An 18,514-nucleotide genomic window follows, 5' to 3' on the forward strand; every position below is an offset into this window, starting at 1 on the left:
AGACAGAATATTATCAGCTAGGTATAGGTAATATAATTTCTATTTATGAATTATTATAAACACTTCATAAAATTGCAAAAAATGATTAATAAGTATATTTATAATCAAAATATAACACAATTCTTCTATTATTAGAAGAATTGTATTATATTTTGTAAAATTAATTAACAATTTTTAAAAACATACAGTAATAATTATTTATTACTGTATGTTTTTAAAAATTGTTATAATATTATCCAACATTATAATATTCTCCTTTTCACGATTTTTTTAATATAATACAGTAGAAATATCTATCAAAAATAAATTAACAAAAATGATGATATTATTATAAAACTTTTTTAAAAGTGTCTTGTATGTCATTATTATCTTTAAATATTTTGATACAAGTTCATACTTTTATGATTAAAGGATTGAATTAAATGCAATTTAATTTACTTGGTGTCAATTAAAGTTATAAAATTTTATTTACAAAATTAGAAATATAAAAATAAAATTATAATATTATATTTTGCAATTTATAAAAAATATTATCCACGTCAACCTTAAAAATTTTAACTAACTAATTAAATTAAGTTAGGCCAAAAAGTATTGCACAGAATAATATTATGTAGAACATTTATTTAAAAATTACTAATAAGTAATACAGAACCGCAATAATTAATTTATGTACGCTTTATGAAACACAAAATCATTATTCGGTCTTTATAAAAAGGAAATAAAGTATGTGAGATCTTATTTTAGAGTTGTGATAAGAAACTTATTTACAAAAAAATAATATAAGACAAGACTTTATGGGAAAAAGGGCAGTTCAAAAATTATTTCTCACTTCATGTTTTCATTGTAATTAGGTTCAAACAGAGAGAAGTCCTAAGATTAAGAAAAAAATTCTGTCATTTAATATGAATTTGCGACTTGCGACTTGTCTCGACGTTCTTGAATACACAATTATGTTACATACATAAATACACAAATTACTACACTCTCATATAATCACACCTCTTTCATTTATACTGTCTAACTTGATATCTAAGAACACTAGTAAATACCTGACTCATGTTTCAGAACAAGTTCTTAATTCACTTATAAACTGCTGAATTAATGGACAGTTCTTTTTACGGAGTGTTTCTGAATTTATGGCATTTAAATTCTAAATTGATGGCGTCATTGTAGCCACACTGTTAGTTTAGTAATACGGCATAATATAAAATAATAGAAAACTAATACACAATATTTGACTGTGGTAGAAGAGGACCAACAATTGGAATTATTATTATTATTATTATACTAAAAATTGTTTCCATAATTATTTTTCACTTCTCTGCTCCTTTTTTTACAATTGGACTCAAAAGAGTAATTTCATTTTGCCAATATATTGTTATGTAATATTAATTATGGGACAGAGAGGCTAGATGGGAGATTTCTTCTGACGAAGATCTGGGCTAATGTTCTTAACTAGGTTCTGCTTCTCACGCTTCAGTCCACGTCACTTCTCAGAACTCAGCTCAAGTCACTTCTAAGGCTTCAGTTCATGTCACTTCGCAAGCTGTAGTCCAAGTAATTTTACTTCTCAAACCTCGCCCTAGACACTTTTAAAGCTTCAGCCCTAGTCACATCCCAAGCTACAATCCATGCTTCAGTCCAAGTCACTTCTCATGCTTGAGTCCATGTCACTTCTCAGAACTCAGTCCAAGTCACTTCTCAGAACTCAGTCCAAGTCACTTCTCAGGCTTTAATCTTAGTCACTTCTCAGGCTTATAGTCCAATTCACTTCTCAGGCTTTAGTCCAAGGCTGGACGTCATCAGTGCTCATACTCTCTAGAGCAGGATTTAGGGCCCGCCACCGATGTTGGGCGTCTTCACAAAGTACGTGACGAGTGTCCCTTTGCCCTTCACGTAGGTCGACCCTCGACATTCGCAGGTGTAGCCCGCACTCATTAGGACCCTGGAATGTTATGTTAAGGTTAAAGTAACAATTTGAGATTTCATAAAACACTACACATATTTTGGACACAGAATTTAGTGGATTCGATCACATATAATATAATAGGTAAAATATAATATGGATTCGATTCATGCGATTATCATTTGTGGGCTTTTGGTGATCTTGAAAATAGATTCGTCTCTTGTCGAATACTTTTTTAACCCCCGACAAAAAAGAGGGGTGTTATGTTTTGTGGGTTTCCAGTCAGGCGATCACGTGGTCAGTCACTCACTTGGCGGTGTCCTCCGTGACGTGTATCCGGCCCATGACGCCGGTGGAGTCCATGCGCGAGGCGACGTTGACGGTGTTGCCCCAGATGTCGTACTGCGGCTTCTGCGCGCCCACCACGCCAGCTATCACGGGCCCGTGATTGATTCCTGTTGAAGGAAGCCATTTTGATAGTTTCTTGATTTACTACTTTAGTACAGTTTACTAATAAACAATAAAATTCACTATAGCGCCCTGAAGCCTTGTGTACAGAATTAATTCAAAATGCTCACTGGTTGGGCAGAAAAAATAATACTTAATAACATTTTTAAAATAATGATATAATTCTGGAGAAGCAGTTTTTAGAAAACTTTGCCCTACAGCTGAAAGTCAATGAAGTTTTGTGTTGTTCTTGTTTTTAGGGTTCCGTACCCAAAGGGTAAAAACGGGACCCTATTACTAAGACTTCGTTGTCCGTCCGTCTGTCCGTCTGTCTGTCTGTCTGTCTCCAGGCTGTAACTCAAGAACGGCTATAGCTAGACTTCTGAAATTTTCATAGATTATGTATGTCTGTTGCCGCTATAAAAACAAATACTAAGAATAAAATAAAGTTAATATTTAAGGGGGGGCTCCGATACAAGAAACGTGATATTTTTTGGCCTTTTTAGCTCGTAATCAATAATGGTAACTAATCAAAAAAGCTAGGCACTTGAAATTTTCACAAAAAACTTAATTATATTATTACTTTAATTTAATAATTAATAATTAAATTAAATAAAAGTAAATATATCTACTTTCGCTCTATACCGGAACCCTTCGTGCGCGAGTCCGACTCGCACTTGGCCGAATATTAAACAATAATATTATCTCATTTAGTAAGCTCCTGGCATAAAAATTAGCAATCAGCAAAAATGAAAATATAGAGGAATTATAAATACTGCAGGCACATTTTTGCTCAATGTTTTTGGTAGGCGAGACAATAAATAATCAAACATTTACCTATTCTTAGCTTAAACCTCTGGAACGATTCTCTGTTTATTTGGTCCAATATCGTCATCAGTGCTATCGCAAATTCTACTAATATAGCGACTGTATGCTCTTCTTTTCTGTTGGCGTCCTGAAATAAGTACAATTTTGCTTTAAACATAAATGGGTATACGCCAATGTTTTGGTGGCGTTTAATTAGATTTTATGGTTAAAAACTGTCATAGTAAAAATATAAGTATGATTTACCAATTGTTCCTCCTTCCCCGGCCTCAGTCCAGACGCGATCATGTAGGTGCTACCGATCGTCTTAATCTTCTCTATGCAGCTGAATTTCGGCTTCAATAATAGCTGTAATATAAACAGCACAATGGTTATAATAATAATTATTAATGTTTTGTATTTGCATTGCATTTGCAAGCATTGTCAAGGGACCTGTATTATAAGCAATTAAGCAAAATATTAATATGGTATTGCTAGGTACGTAAAACAAGTACAATAGTCTGTCAAAAAAGTGAAGAAATTAAAAAGTGGCAACATCGTAGTGTCATCCCTTTTTATTAGATTGATTTTAAAGGGATGACACCACAAAGCGCACGAATATTATAGTCTGTCGACTATATACGTGCGCTAGAGAAAGATGTAAGTAAATATGGGTTTAGCACGAATTCAAACAGAATACGTGGGAGAGCCATGCTTCGGCACGAATGGGCCGGCTCGACCGGATAAATACCACGTTCTCACAGAAAACCGGCGTGAAACAGCGCTTGCGCTGTGTTTCGCCGAGTAAGTGAGTTTACCGGAGGCCCAATCCCCTACCCTATTCCCTTTCCTACCCTCCCCTATTCCCTTCCCTTCCCTACCCTCCCCTATTACCCTATTCCCTCTTAAAAGGCCGGCAACGCACATGCAGCTCTTCGGATGCTGCGAGTGTCCATGGGCGACGGAAGTTGCTTTCCATCAGGTGACCCGTTTGCTCGTTTGCCCCCTTATTTCATAAAAAAAAAAAAAAAAAGAATAAGAGTTTGGCCATTAGCTGGTATAACAATTAAAGTATCTTTCATGATGAGAGATACCTTTTGTGCTACTCGTATCAAAGAAATTGACTCCTAGGCAATTGACAGACCTACGTCATTTGGTCAGGATTATAAAGTTAATATACATTATACCTAGCGGAATAGAGAAAGAAAGGCCTGAGCAAGAGAGATGTCACTATCAGTAATACTGCGTGGTAAAAAGAGACGTGTGATACATGACAGCAGCACTCTTTTTTTGACGTCCAGTCGGCACGTGCCGCACGTTGACAATTTAATCTCATAGAAATCATGTTCAATCATGCTTGTGTAAGTGTATACGTACACATATTTTTACACACAGATGAAACCAATTTCGGTTTCGTTTGACAGCTCGAGATTGTTGCTCTATTCCGCTAGGTTTATAAACTTTATGGTCAGGAATCAGGATATAATATCAATTCAATATTAGACTTAATCTGACGCCTGACGGCTAGGTTTGACGTAATGTAAACTTATCTAGGTCCGCCATCTGCCTAGGAATCAACTTCTCTGAATATATTTAGAGATCTTGTAATAAATATTATTTGAGAAACTATATTATCTTTTAAATAAAACAGCAGCTACTAGCAACAATAACCTTGTCGAAGTCACAGATGATTTCGTTGAGTAATCTCAAGCACTCAAGTCCCTGCTTATTGACGTCGGTCTCGTCGTAGAACTCTTTGTAGTTGGGGATTGACGCAAACATCACTGCTATGACTGAGTAACGTTCGTGGTATAACTCGTCCTAAAATAAATATAAATAAATAAATTTATAAAGTCTCCGATAAAAATGTTAAATAGATGAACCACGTATTTTTCAACAAAAAGGAGTTATGATGATGGACTATTGGTAAATCTGGATAAAAAGCTTTGAAACAAAAAAACGCGATAGATATCGTTTGGACGTTGTCACGGACCATAATTGTTAATTAAAGTAGTAATTGTAATGAAAATAATACACTAAATTGTAGTAAGTTGGGAAATGTTTATTTACATACCCTTGAAGCTACAGATGTAAGGAAATGTTGTGCCACGTGAGCTGGTAGAATGTTCTCGAGTAAAATCTGTAACATAATATTAGAAAAGTTAGAACATATTTCTAAATTACACAATACTTTAAGTGTAGTTGTGAAAATTGGCAACATGCTTGTGGAGATAAATTGCTCAAAACTTTTAATAGGCGAATATATTTCTTAAATAAATTGCTATAAGTACTCACATACAAATTTTTCATAGTTTTGTTTAGTTAATAAATTTCTACCTTATTTATTCCCCGCATAGTCTCCACTTCCTCCTGCTCAAATTTGAGCTTGTCCTTCCACAGGAAGTCTGTTCGGGACGTGAACTCGATCTGTCTGTCCAGGATATGTAGCAATCCCACAAGGAACACCAGGACGAGTCCTGCTTTCGCCGCGTATGGGAGCATGGAGAATCTGAAATAGATAAATGCAGAATTTTTAAATAGCGATTCTGGAAAATGTGTTTAAGATGATGATGGTATTTTATTAATTAATTCATTGCAATTGTTATTAGTTAGTCGGTAATGCATAGCATGGTTAGCTTGTTTCTTCGAGAATAGCAAATTTACTTCTAAATACAGTTACAACTCTTACTCAGTCTCATACTCCCGTGTCTGGTACTGCACGAAGAGCTCGGCGGAGGCGAACAGCGCGATGTGCGTCACCAGCGTCGCCGACATCAGCACCAGCTTGAGCACGAAGCCCATGCGCAGGAACACCGAGATCGATGCCAGCGTCAGCACCGAGCTGTAGAGGTAGCTCTGTAACATCATCAGATACGCTAAAGGCTACTTTTGAATCACCTTATAAGAGCAATAACAGCATTAAGGAGAGTGGCGAACGAATTTATTTTTGTAATTTGGCCTCTTCAGACTTCATCTTTCAGGCCATAATGGACTATAGTCCAATAGCACATTGCTGTAGATTTCCATCACAATCTTTGTGGCAATCACAAGAAAATAATATTAAGTCATAATTGCAATCAAGATTCATCAAACAAAAATCGAGTAAACTAGAATACGATGGTCAAAACCTAACCAAAACCACAAGTCACAATAGTTAAGAATAATTAAGATATATAAAATGTAATATAACTTGGACCTAAACAAATACAAACTAAGTAATAGTAAAAAGTCATAAGGCGTGTAGGCCAATACAATATATAGCATTAAACTTACAGGTGCTGAGTCGACATCGATGGTAGCAGATATCTCGACGTCGGTGACATTCCAGCTGCTGTTTCCCGGCGCCGGGAGCTCATGCACAATGTATGTCTGGAACTGATAACAAGAGGCACTGAGCATGGTACTATCAGAGAAGTTGATTGCTAGACAGATGGAGGACCTACCTAGTTAGGTCACGTTACGTCAAAACCAACCGACAGATCACAATTAACATTAAATCGACATGATCCGACCTAATGACGTTGGCCTGTCAACTGCCTAGGAATCGATTCCCTCGATGGTACATATTTATTGTTTTATCAAAGATTTTTGACCTACTTTCACGGTAAAAAGTACCAGATCAAATTTGTCCATTAACTATGTAAAAATGTTATGAAGATTAATCTCAAATCTACATTTTAAGGATGGGAGCTTCAAATATATTATAATTTAGTTGTAGTTACTGAAGTAAATTGGTAACAAATTAAGACTAATTTCATTACCTAGGTGGTGGAAATAATATGAGGTTTATTATTAAAACGGGCTTTGGTCCACCACACCTTCCCACCAAGGTATCTCCTGTGTTTTTGATATGATCTCAGGGAGCCCGAGGGACATGCTAAAGCTGTCTTGGGACCCGCAACGAAATTAATCAGAAGAAAATAGGAGGAGTAGGAGGAATTCCAGATTCCCTCCCCATATAAAGCGGGAGACAATATTATAAGGTTTACCAAGTTGATAACAGCACAAGCAGCAATGAGGATCACTGAGATGACGAACATTGTCAGACGAATGTAGTAGTTGCTGGCGACTACCTGGCGAAAAAGAAATTCGTTATGATATTTTGCACTGCGTTCTTGATCCATGAAATCCACTCATCAACACAAAGTTGTTTCACCGATTATCATGTGTCTATCCAGTCAAGCAACCACATGCTTGGAACTTGGTTCTTTCACATGTTTGCCGTATTCAAGCACATAGGACTGGTAGGCCGTGACGGTGTGTAATATACCTAACATGAACTATTTTTTTGTCCTCTCATTAATAATTTTAATCCAAGTCTTACCTGTCCCGGCTTATTACAGTTGTCGCCATACATTGGCACATCGGAGCCGGAGCCGTCACACCACGACAGGTAGACAAACACCAGCAGAGTGATTAGAGTCGGGCCGAATGAGGAGAAGAGCACTATACTCCTGTGGATGGAATCAGATAGGTAAAGATCTCACTGTCGTATAAGGCAAGGTAAATAGTACCAACTGCTACATTTCAAAATAATACTTATTAAGACTGCATTACTATTGCATATGAAAGGAAAAGATCACAGGCATTGCTAAGTTGCAGTTTTTTCTAACTAGAGATTTCCCGCGGCTCTAGCAGCGTTTGGACGTGGGAGAGCTATGCTTCGGCACGAATGGGCCGGCTCGACCGGAGAAATTCCACGTTCTCACATAAAACCGGCGTAAAACAGCGCTCGCCGAGTGAGTGAGTTTACCGGAGGCCCAATCCCCTACCCTATTCCCTTCCCTTCCCATAACTACCCTCCCCTATTACCCTATCCCCTCTTAAAAGGCCGGCAACGCACCTACAGCTCTTCTGATGCTGCGAGTGGCCATGGGCGACGGAAGTTGCTTTCCATCAGGTGACCCGTTTGCTCGTTTGCCCCCTTATTTAATTAAAAAAAAACGTGAAAAAAGGATTCCATAGGAACCGCACATTTTCCTTAAAATAGCGTATGTCCTTTCTCGTTTTCTATTCTATATTTATGCCAAGTCACATAAAATAGTTTCTGTGAGGCAAGTGCGTTTTAACCAAACAAAAACTTTAGCTTTATAGAATCTACTACTGACGGAGTAGATATCATTACTGCGACAGCAACAGAAACTATAAGAAAACTCACTTCGGCACCGTCAGCAGTTGTATAAAGCCCAACAACGCGAAGAGTGCCGCTGCGCACGCGACGTAGTACTTAAACTGGGGGTCCGCCTGGCCGCGGTATTGACGTTCCTGCTCGCTGTTCTTGAATCCGAGGGTTACGCTACTCATACCCTCGGAGGTGTTGCTGAAATTGAACAAATTGAGGAGCTAAAAATTATAGTTGATGATATTAACAGAGATGATGGTAATATTATAATGGGGGTAAGTGATAAAGAGCAATTGTGGAGGTTGATGTCTAAGTTCAAAGAACCTTCTTTGAACTTAGACATCAACCTCCAACCATAAAATAAAAATAAGAGGCAAAAGGAAAATTGTCAAACTTTGAGGAATGTCTAATTCATAATTTGTCTTCATTGTCCCATAAAAAATTGCAGACACCTACCTACAAAGCACGAAAGGGAAACAGCTTTAATTCAGGAAGCGTCAATAATAATAATTAATATTTGGGACACATGGAAAAAAGTGAAAAAAGGCGTGAGGATAAACAACAATGATATTCTATGTTACTAACGTAACTACTCTAGTATTTTAGAAACTCATTGATAAACAACTGTCTAATAATTTGGTAGCTTAGTTTTGATTTTGGCCACGCACTAAAATTCTGTATTATTGTTTCAGCTGAAAATTTTTATATGTTACAATAATTTAAGTGCTTACTATGATTCAGAGATTTACCTTCTGATGTTTAATTACTAAGTAAAAGTTTCACCCAGGCACTTGGAGCTAAAGTATTTAATATAATATCTCTTGACTCTACACTCATCACTGCTTCATCGTAAGCTACTAACTATTCTGACGCCGTTCCTAGGAATTTAATATTTAAGACCTGCCTTCGACAGTTGCTAGAACTAATTACGAGTACTAAACTACTAACCAACTTTCTCGTAATAAATGTAGTTTTATTGTTCCAATTTTAGAACGACAAAGTTTATCAACCTGTCATAATATTATTATTTGAATTTGACAAGGTTTTATTCGTGAATAAAAGCAGAGTAGACAGAATGATAGAGTATGTCGACTTAGAACTGATGTTGAAATTTTTAAATTTGACGCATTATGACGAAAATCGTCGCTAGGGTTGTTAACTTGTTACCTAAGAATTTAAAACTATAACATATTCGCTGGACGTGTTCCTCTTTGGTCGTATTGTTGTTTGTGTTTTGGCACATGCGATTAAAATTGTCAGAATCCAATTTTGAAATCTTTATTTTAAATATTTAAAAATAAATTATATCAGCCAGCGCGAGGCACATTCCGTTCATAATCCTAGTGAAACCCGACGAATTTGACAGATATTGAAACCTGTCCGTCTCTTTGCAGTCGAACTACTGATCCTTATGTCCATTGTGATAAAAGTTTGACTTCTCTTAGGGCCAGGCTACAACAGTGAGTTGCCACATCGCATCGTTAAAATCTACGACGACGGAAATTTGCGACGTGACAGCGAGATTTTGTTGTTTTGTTGTTGGTTGTTTTTTGCGATACGACGCCGCAACGCAGTGTTGTGGCCTGGCCCTTAGGATATCTAACATTAGCACCCTAATTTATATGGGAATACTTTAACTTCGTTGGATGTCTTTCAAGAGTATTTAATAATATTATATTCACCAAATAAAATTTTTACTTCATTAACAAATTAAAATAAATTTTAATTGCGATAAGATTTTAGTTTTATTAATGGCAAATAATTTTGTCCCAGATAGTTTTACGTGGTGCTACGAAAGAAACTAGTATCAATTTGCATTGATACAGAGATGCCACCGAGATGTCTGTATTCTGACATTCTCACTAATGCAGACCAACCCACGGCCCGCGTGATGTCAAATCATTTTAAAATTTGCGACCACCGGCAAAATAATGTAAAGTCGTCGTGAAAGTCGTGATTTTCTTTTTTCACTTTTAAATCGTTAATTTTGAAGAACGTTATTACTTATTTTTTAACACTGAAATTTTTTGTAGTGGCCCGCGACACCAAGACCAAACCACGTTTGTGGCCCGCATGAAAAAAAGTTTGGGGACCACTGCTCTAATGACTGATGTAAAAGTTTTACCTGCAATCACAGCAAGTCCTCTGAGGCAGCAAATGCTGTTCGATCATCGCCAGACTCTGAAACACGAAAAGTTCAAATTATATTATCTTGATGAAATTCGCTTCTAAAGTTACATGAAGTATTTTATATTGTAAAATATTTCACATAAAACTGTCAAAACGACAACCATATCAAATCGTCGGAATCGTCGAATGCATTCAGTGTGATTAATACTCCATCGGATATTCCATGAAACAAACAATGCGAATATGCACTGCTCTTTTTGTGAATTTTTGAATATTTGGCTTATTGCCACAATAGACATAACGACCAGTAGTTCGACTGCAAAGAGACGGACAGGTTTCAATATCTGTCAAATTCGTCGGGTTTCACTAGGACTATGAACGGAATGTGCCTCGCGCTGGCTGATATAATTTATTTTTAAGTATTTAAAATAAAGTTTTCAAAATTGGATTCTGACAATTTTAATCGCATGTGCCAAAACACAAACAACAATACGACCAAAGAGGAACACGTCCATCGAATATGTCATAGTTTTAAATTCGTAGGTGACACCATGATGTGTGTTAACAACCCTAGCGACGATTTTCGTCATAATACGTCAAATTTAAAAATCTCAACATCAGTTCTAAGTCGGTATACTCTATCATTCTGTCTACTCTGTTATTGCTAAACCGTAAAAGCTATTTTCCAAAACTAAAATAAATACAAACTGACAGAATTTCTAAAGAGACAGTAAACAATCTTACTTTGAAAGAACTGATACTCTAATCCCTAAACTACTGTGACACCAAGATGCCACACTCAAAACTTACTGAAATTCCAATGTTCTTGGCTAGGGTGGAATCGGTGATGTTAGCAAAGGGCTTGTCAGCACCCCAACACTCAACATACTTAGTCATCTTACTGGATGGTCGAGAGCGCGTTGGCACGCCGGGAGTCGCTGGAAAATAGCAACGATAATCACTGTCATAATATGAAGCTGTGTGATTATTTTGAAATGATTAAATATTTCATATTATACCTTTTAATAGTAAGTCCTGATTTAATATGACGTAGTAAATTATTTTTAGATTATGTCACCAGGAGGGACATAAACTCATTGAGGTCAAAGAGGATATAAACTACGTAACAATTGAGGTATAAATTGTAAAAGCATATATACCTAAAATCATCCTTGTATCAATTTCTTAGAAATAAAGTATATTATTATGATTGAAGGAATGAATATGAATGATATTATGCTTTACTACTACATTAATCATATCAATGATAAGACATGGCATAGGAAAGTAGATTGCTGAAAATATAATTGTAAGTGGCGAGGCAATAATTGTAATTTACTGATGACCAAGTTAAATTTAAAATAATATAGGCCTTAACAGATGAAAATACTAGACGAAGACAAAATAAAAAAAATAAAATGAAAGAGGTATAATATGCACTATGCACAATACCGATTGTTTTATGTGATATTTGGTTCATCAGCCTAAACGTACAAACACAAATTATATTATTTTTAATATGTAGGTATAGGTACTGATTTAAAACCATGCAATCAAAAATGAATAAATATCAACGACAGAGTTAAATCTACAACACACGAGGGAATAAATAAAATATGTAACAAACATAAAACAAACAAACTAACACAGCGACTCAACAGAGATGGTGCTAAGCATTCTGAACAGAAGCGGGTGCGCGCTCGTCGACTGTATCGACGGCGACTCGGATTTGCGCTCTACCACAGCATATAAAGCAAAATATTGTTAAAAAATAGCAAGTTAATATATAAATAATATATAAGTAGTTATAATAGAGCATTTAAAGTTTTATAGCGTAGAGTTTACAGTGCCACATCAAAAATTTATGAACCATTCTTGCTCAGACACATTCACATAAATTTGGTTCTTAAAACTTAATTCGAATATACAATTATTATTATAGTCCTAATAAGCTTAGTATAATTATTCTGCCAGAAGAGAAATTAATTAATTGGCCGAAATGTGTGTGAATTAGTGAACCTAGGAAATTTGGTCAGGTCAGAAATATAAACATTAAACATACAGTCAAAAAAGGGGTGTGAAGATTTTTATATGGAGCCTGGCCGACCTACTTTCCGCCATTGTGATTTTCCGTGTTCACGAATATTTTTTTCAAAAATGTATAGCTAACATCGAAACAAATAAAAAATAATCTTGGACAAAACCACGTAAATTTTGGCAGCTCAAATCTTCGAAATGTGATACTTTACGCGGTTTTGTCCAAGATTATTTTTTGTTTGTTTTGATGTTAGCTATCTATTTTTGAAAAAATATTCGTGAACGCGAAAAAACACAATAGCGGACATTAGGTCGGCCAAAATATTAATACCCCTTTTATTAACATAATATAACATGACCAAAGTATCGTAGGTACGTCATATTATTTTGTCTGTCAACTTGTATTGTACTTTAATCTATTTTTCTAACAGTAAAAAATGCATTTGTCAAATTTATTTTCTACCTCAAATTGATCTGACATTCCTTTCACTGCAAATTTTACCTGTGCCAATTATAGGGCTGATAGCTCCAATGATGGAACCACTTCTGCTCTTGGGCTTGACGGTGCCGTTGCCCAGGGTCTCCCCGGGGCTGGTGGCGCTATCGAAGGCCACGGACTTGGGCTCCACCTTCACTGATGATCTTCTGTTCATGTCTGCAAAACGGGGATTAATAATAATATTTTTCACAAATTAAAGTGCGATCATCGGTAGATTGTAATGCTTTCCTGTTTATGGTTATTGAGAGTCAGCCTTCCAATAAGTTTGAGATTCATAATTTATAAGTATGAACCCCAGAAAATGAGCAGACGTACCATTAATGGAAAGCGGTAGTCGATGCTAGACACTCATGGCGTTATTTATAGCTACAGTCAAATTTGAGGTAGGGTAGCATTGGTAACAGGTAGGGCGGAAGTAAAAAAAATGACATAATTGATTGATTTTCTAGGGTTTCGATATTTTTAAAGCAGGGCATTGTGATTTTAACGTAGGGCATTGCCCCCCAATGCCCCCCTCTAGATACGGCCGTGTTGTCTACACGGCCGTATCTAGAGGGGGGCATTGCTCACAAGTCACAGCGTAATAGTTACAATAATGTTACACTATTTAATCCTTACATCCATGATGCCTACCATCGGTTCAGAAACTAGCCCGGCGAGAACAACCGGCGAAGAAACTCGCACGGGGCCACTTTTTATCAAAAAATATTTCTTCTTACTACATACAATTACTTGGTATCTTTAAAATATTTTTGTCTACATTAATATGCTCTTTCTTCATTAAGAAAGCTTTTATTCACCCCTATTAAGGAAAGGAATTGCTATTTCACTCAATCACTCACAAGTCACAGATTACACCCGAAATTGTTATCTAGAATTACTAACTAAGATCCCTAGAGATCCCCAATAAAATGTTAAGCTTACAAATTACAATTAATCCCAGTAAAAGTTTCGTTGATTAATTTCCTTACGAGTTCATGCAAAATTCTTGGAACTATATGAGTAACTAGTTAGAACTTTTGACCAATTAAATTTTACTTTAAAGGGTTTCAGAAGCTGCATCTTTCATTAGAACTCGTACATCTCTTGAAGTCTCCTGGGAGTTAGAATTCCTCACTACGCTCAAGCTAAATATTTTAAAAGATCAAAATATGCCTGTGTGCAATGAATTGTGCAGTTTTTGACTATTTTTCAACTTTGTATCGGCGTCACAAAGTGTACTTGCCTAAATATATAAATTAAGTATCAGTCGGAATTGTGTTTGAACTTCAAAGAAAAGATGTATAATTTTTGGCTCACTTCCATTAATATTTCAAATTTAGACCAAAAATCTCTTGACACTCACACAGAAAGCTCTCAGGGGTCAATTCAGCAGCAACGCGACGCATAGATGCATTCATATATTTGTATGGATTTGGCAAATTTGGAAGCATCTCCCCCAATTTAAATCTGTCAATTCAGAACAAATTTAGAAATGCATCTACGCATATTCTGAATTAACCCTTATCATTACTTTTTTGCCCTAACAAAATACGTAACACACCTGGACACCTCATAGACTCAGCCCTGCTCACTCTCTCCTCCGTGAAGCTGTGCTGTGACGGCGCTGGACTGATGTCGTCCTTCACCCTGGTTGGTGATACATCCTGGTATATGGACGATACGACGCTCGCCTTACGGTCGCAGACGGAGAGGCGACCGTTCTCGGGTTGACCGGGCTTCTAGAAATTAAAGGTAGTGATTTAAATAAAGGCCGGCAGCTCTTCTAATGTTGCGAGTGTCCATGGACGACAGTAGTTGCTTTCCATCAGGTGAACCGTTTTTTTTTAAATGAAATAAGGGGGAAAACGAGCAAACGGTTCACTTGATGAAAACAACCTGCTTCGCCCATGGACACTCGCAGAATCAGAAGAGCTGCAGGTGCGTTGCCGGCCTTTTGAGAGGGAATAGGGTAGGTAGGGTATAGGGGAGGGTAGGGGAGGGAATAGGGTAGGGGATTGGGCCTCCGGTAAACTCACTCACTCGGCGAAACACAGCGCGAGCGCTGTTTCACGCCGGTTTTCTGTGAGCCCGTTGTATTTCTCCGGTCGAGCCAACCCATTCATGCCGTAGCATGGCTCTACCACGTAATTAATATAATAAAAACCATCCATCTCGATTTACCACATAACAACCATGCCATCTCGATTTATTTGTCTTTGCTCGACTGACACTATATGACTGACCTTAGGTGGCACAATGAGGTATGTCTCTATCTTGTGGTCGGCGAGGTAGCCCTCCCTGCTCGCCCCCTCCCCCGGCTCCACCTCGAACTTGCCGCCCAGCTGCAGCATCGTTGCCTTCGTGATGTGGACACGCCTGTAAACACGAGTGCTCAAAGGAAGGGATCTACCAGAACTGAGTTAAGCTACGTTACGAGGACTGTGTTTGTAGCCGACTTCAAAAAGAGGTTATCGATTCCACCCGTATGGATGTAATATTTCCAGAACTGCCCAGTTTTCGTATACGTTAGTCTACATCAGCATCTGAACAAGTGTGTCAAATTTCAAAAGTGTATACGTATGCATCAATGCTTTTATGTTTGTGTTTATATTTCCGGAACTATAAGTCCGATTTGAATGATTCTTTTTTTGTTTTTTTTTTGCTATATTATTGGCTCAATAGTTTTTTAGATAGGGCATTTTGATTTTTAATTACGTACAATTTTGAAGTAGAAACAATAGAATCTTTCCGTTTGCCGGACATCGTTAGTGAGGAATGTATTTTTAAGATCTATTGGATCTTAAAAATACATTCCTAGCAACGTTGCTTAGCTGCAGTGGAAACATACGCTAAAGAAGGCCATCGAATTCCCAGACCAAAACGTGGATTGCAGACATTTCAAATGGATGGCATATAATAATAATTAGTAACTTCATAAAAGATAGCAGTAGTGAGATGACACCATCACTAGTATTTTTTCGGTACGAAAAATATTGTAGTTTATTTCAGTTACAGATTTACTCCATATAATGTTATTGCAAAACAATAATAAAATATGGTATTAATTAAAGAAAATAATAAAAATATTATAAAACTCTCAATCCTAAAACAATTTGCTTAACAAAGGAATTAAACGTTCAACGTTATACAAATATACTAGTTAGTAGTACGACGAGTTGCAAATGAAACGACAATTTTCGCAGACCCCAATTTGACGGTAATCTAGGAGCGAACATATACCAGTCAATCTGTTTTCGGGACAAACTAGATTTGATATCGATCACCGTGTTCGCCCTCTTAACGCCACGAATATCGCTCATTTAATACGATCCCTGATCTTAATAAAAGCGCCTTTTGTAAAATAAGTATTGTTTAAGTTAGGTAAAACTCGCAATTATAAGCATTTTATCAGTTTTAAATACTAAAGTATCCTAGGTCCTATTTTAATAGTATTTTAAGTAAAAAATCTAAGGTGATGAATGATGATACAATAGAAGAAGCTTAGATTCATAGAAAAAGACGAAGGATAGATTTTATTTAAATGTAACACTACTATGCACTAATTCATACGAAAGGGACACAATCTATCTACATAATATATACTTATAATAAAATCGTAGAGGTAAAATTTTTGTACATTGAAAATAAACTTGAAAAAACGAGTCAGGGGCATGTTAGAAGAGTAGTAGAACACATTTTAACGGTTTTTGAAATTTTTGTTTCTCTGTCTGTTTGTCTGTTTGTACTAGGGTTGCTGAGGATTCCTCTTCCGCTTCCTCATAATGAGGAAGTTCCGCAATATTTTGGGTTCCTCAACCGTTACCGCATTCCTCATAAATAAAAATAAAAATTCCTCTTCCGCTATCGCTTCCTCAAAATTTAAGAGGAATTTATGAGGAATTACACTGCGCATGCGCGTCGCGTATCCAATCACGCTCTGGCGTGGCGGCGCGGCGCCGGAGCGGTGCCGCACCGCACCCGTGTGGTTTCTCCCTGAGGGCCCATAGAAGTGCAAAGATGAGTATTGCAGCGGCGCCGCTGCGGCGTGTGTCTAAACAGCCTAAGGGCCGCGACACACCAGAATGGCAGCGGCGACGCGAGCACTTTCAGTGTCATAAGATTTTAAACTTTATCTTCATTTTTGTAATACATAGTACAGCGGCCACGGGCGGCCGTAGACTTCTCAAGATGAGCGGTACTATTAATGAAGATAAAGTTTAAAATCATATATATATGACACTGAAAGCGCTCGCCTCGCCGCTGTCATTCCGATGTAGCGCGGCCCTTATTGCTAGACTGATTTTGATGATTCTTTATTGTGTGTGTTTTGAGAATGATTTAGAATTTAGATTCATAGTTTGGTTCACTGGAAAATGCCCTTTTAATTAATTTTTGTGTAATGTATGTACCTAGTACGTTATGTACAAAGTACAGACAGGACAAAAGTTTGGGTTGGGTCCGCTAGTATTTATAATTTTCTATCTTCCTCTTCCTCATCCGCTTCCTCTTCCGCTTCCTCATCCGCATCCTCTTCCTCATAAAATATCCTCTTCCTCATCCGCATCTTCAAAATTTGCGCGTGACAATTCCTCTTCCTCCTCCTCTTCCTCATAATCACTTCCTCAACAACCCTAGTTTGTACAGGCTAATCCGCTGGACCGATTTCAATGAAATTTGGCATGATGATACCTTACATCCCTGGTCAACATCTTAGATACTTTTTAAACCGACTTTCAAAAAAGGAGGAATTAATGTTTACTTTGCTGTTTGTGGTCAGATTTTCAAAATTCTTTTTTTGTTGTATAGATTGCCCGAATTTGATACCATGTTTACAATAAAATTGGCCAAGTGCGAGTCGGGCTCGCGCACGAAGGGTTCCCTACCGTTATATAGAAAAAATAGGCCAAAAGTTGTGTTTTTGTATGGGAGCCCCCCTTAAATTTTAATTCTATTCTAATTTTATTATTAATTATTAAAGTACACATATAATTAAGAATTCTGTGAAAATTTCAACTGCCTGCCTATTGTCATTATTGATATCGAGCAAAAAGGACCAAAAAAATCATGTTTGTTTTATGGGAGCCCCCCCTAAATATTTATTTTATTTTATTTTCAGTATTTGTTGTTATAGCGGCAATAGATATACACAATCTGTAAAAAATTCAGAACTTTAGCTATAACGGTTCTTGAAATAAAGCCAGGAGATAGACAACGGAGTCTTAGTAATAGGGTCCCGTTTTTACCCTTTGGGTACGGAACCCTAAAAACGGTGACTTGATAAGTAATGGAATTGAAGGAACTCCTCGAAATTAACAACGACAACCAAAGTGATGACCAATTCTAGCAGGTTGATCTTTAAAACCTAACCTAATGGATATTGACCACTGCGAATGTCAATTCGTTACCGGCCATGAAAATTTTAAAGTCAAACTTTACAGATCTAAGTCACTAGCATCAGTCGAGCACATAGGTAGAAATGGTAGAATATTTACGACCGAAGGCAGTATGTTTGAATAAACCTCTCATCATGTTCTCTGGGAGAGTTTTTTCTGCCAAGGCGAAAGAACTACAATGCTAGACAACCTAC

At 36.9% G+C, this 18,514-nt stretch overlaps 1 protein-coding gene across 3 annotated transcripts in view; it reads right to left on the bottom strand.

The window, feature by feature from the left end:
* Nucleotides 1–791: 791 nt before the first annotated feature.
* LOC121739116 (adenylate cyclase type 2) overlaps nucleotides 792–18,514 on the bottom strand; it is a 192,962-nt gene continuing 175,239 nt past the window's right edge. For 2 of the 3 annotated variants that reach the window (XM_042131444.1, XM_042131443.1), the window contains exons 9-26: nucleotides 15,171–15,303; nucleotides 14,489–14,666; nucleotides 12,949–13,101; nucleotides 12,056–12,145; nucleotides 11,220–11,347; nucleotides 10,405–10,460; nucleotides 8,316–8,477; nucleotides 7,482–7,611; nucleotides 7,147–7,230; nucleotides 6,431–6,532; nucleotides 5,847–6,013; nucleotides 5,495–5,666; nucleotides 5,232–5,297; nucleotides 4,829–4,978; nucleotides 3,425–3,526; nucleotides 3,191–3,308; nucleotides 2,217–2,361; nucleotides 792–1,945 (exon numbers count right to left, since the gene is read on the bottom strand). In XM_042131444.1, coding sequence (XP_041987378.1) covers nucleotides 1,831–1,945; nucleotides 2,217–2,361; nucleotides 3,191–3,308; nucleotides 3,425–3,526; nucleotides 4,829–4,978; nucleotides 5,232–5,297; nucleotides 5,495–5,666; nucleotides 5,847–6,013; nucleotides 6,431–6,532; nucleotides 7,147–7,230; nucleotides 7,482–7,611; nucleotides 8,316–8,477; nucleotides 10,405–10,460; nucleotides 11,220–11,347; nucleotides 12,056–12,145; nucleotides 12,949–13,101; nucleotides 14,489–14,666; nucleotides 15,171–15,303 — 2,251 coding nt within the window. In that variant the 3' untranslated portion in view covers nucleotides 792–1,830. The remainder of the gene's footprint in view (nucleotides 1,946–2,216; nucleotides 2,362–3,190; nucleotides 3,309–3,424; nucleotides 3,527–4,828; nucleotides 4,979–5,231; nucleotides 5,298–5,494; nucleotides 5,667–5,846; nucleotides 6,014–6,430; nucleotides 6,533–7,146; nucleotides 7,231–7,481; nucleotides 7,612–8,315; nucleotides 8,478–10,404; nucleotides 10,461–11,219; nucleotides 11,348–12,055; nucleotides 12,146–12,948; nucleotides 13,102–14,488; nucleotides 14,667–15,170; nucleotides 15,304–18,514) is intronic. The other variant, XM_042131445.1, reaches the window with a different exon arrangement.

Source organism: Aricia agestis, chromosome Z, assembly GCF_905147365.1.
Source record: "Aricia agestis chromosome Z, ilAriAges1.1, whole genome shotgun sequence".
In the NCBI taxonomy this organism is placed as follows: Eukaryota; Metazoa; Arthropoda; class Insecta; order Lepidoptera; family Lycaenidae; genus Aricia; species Aricia agestis.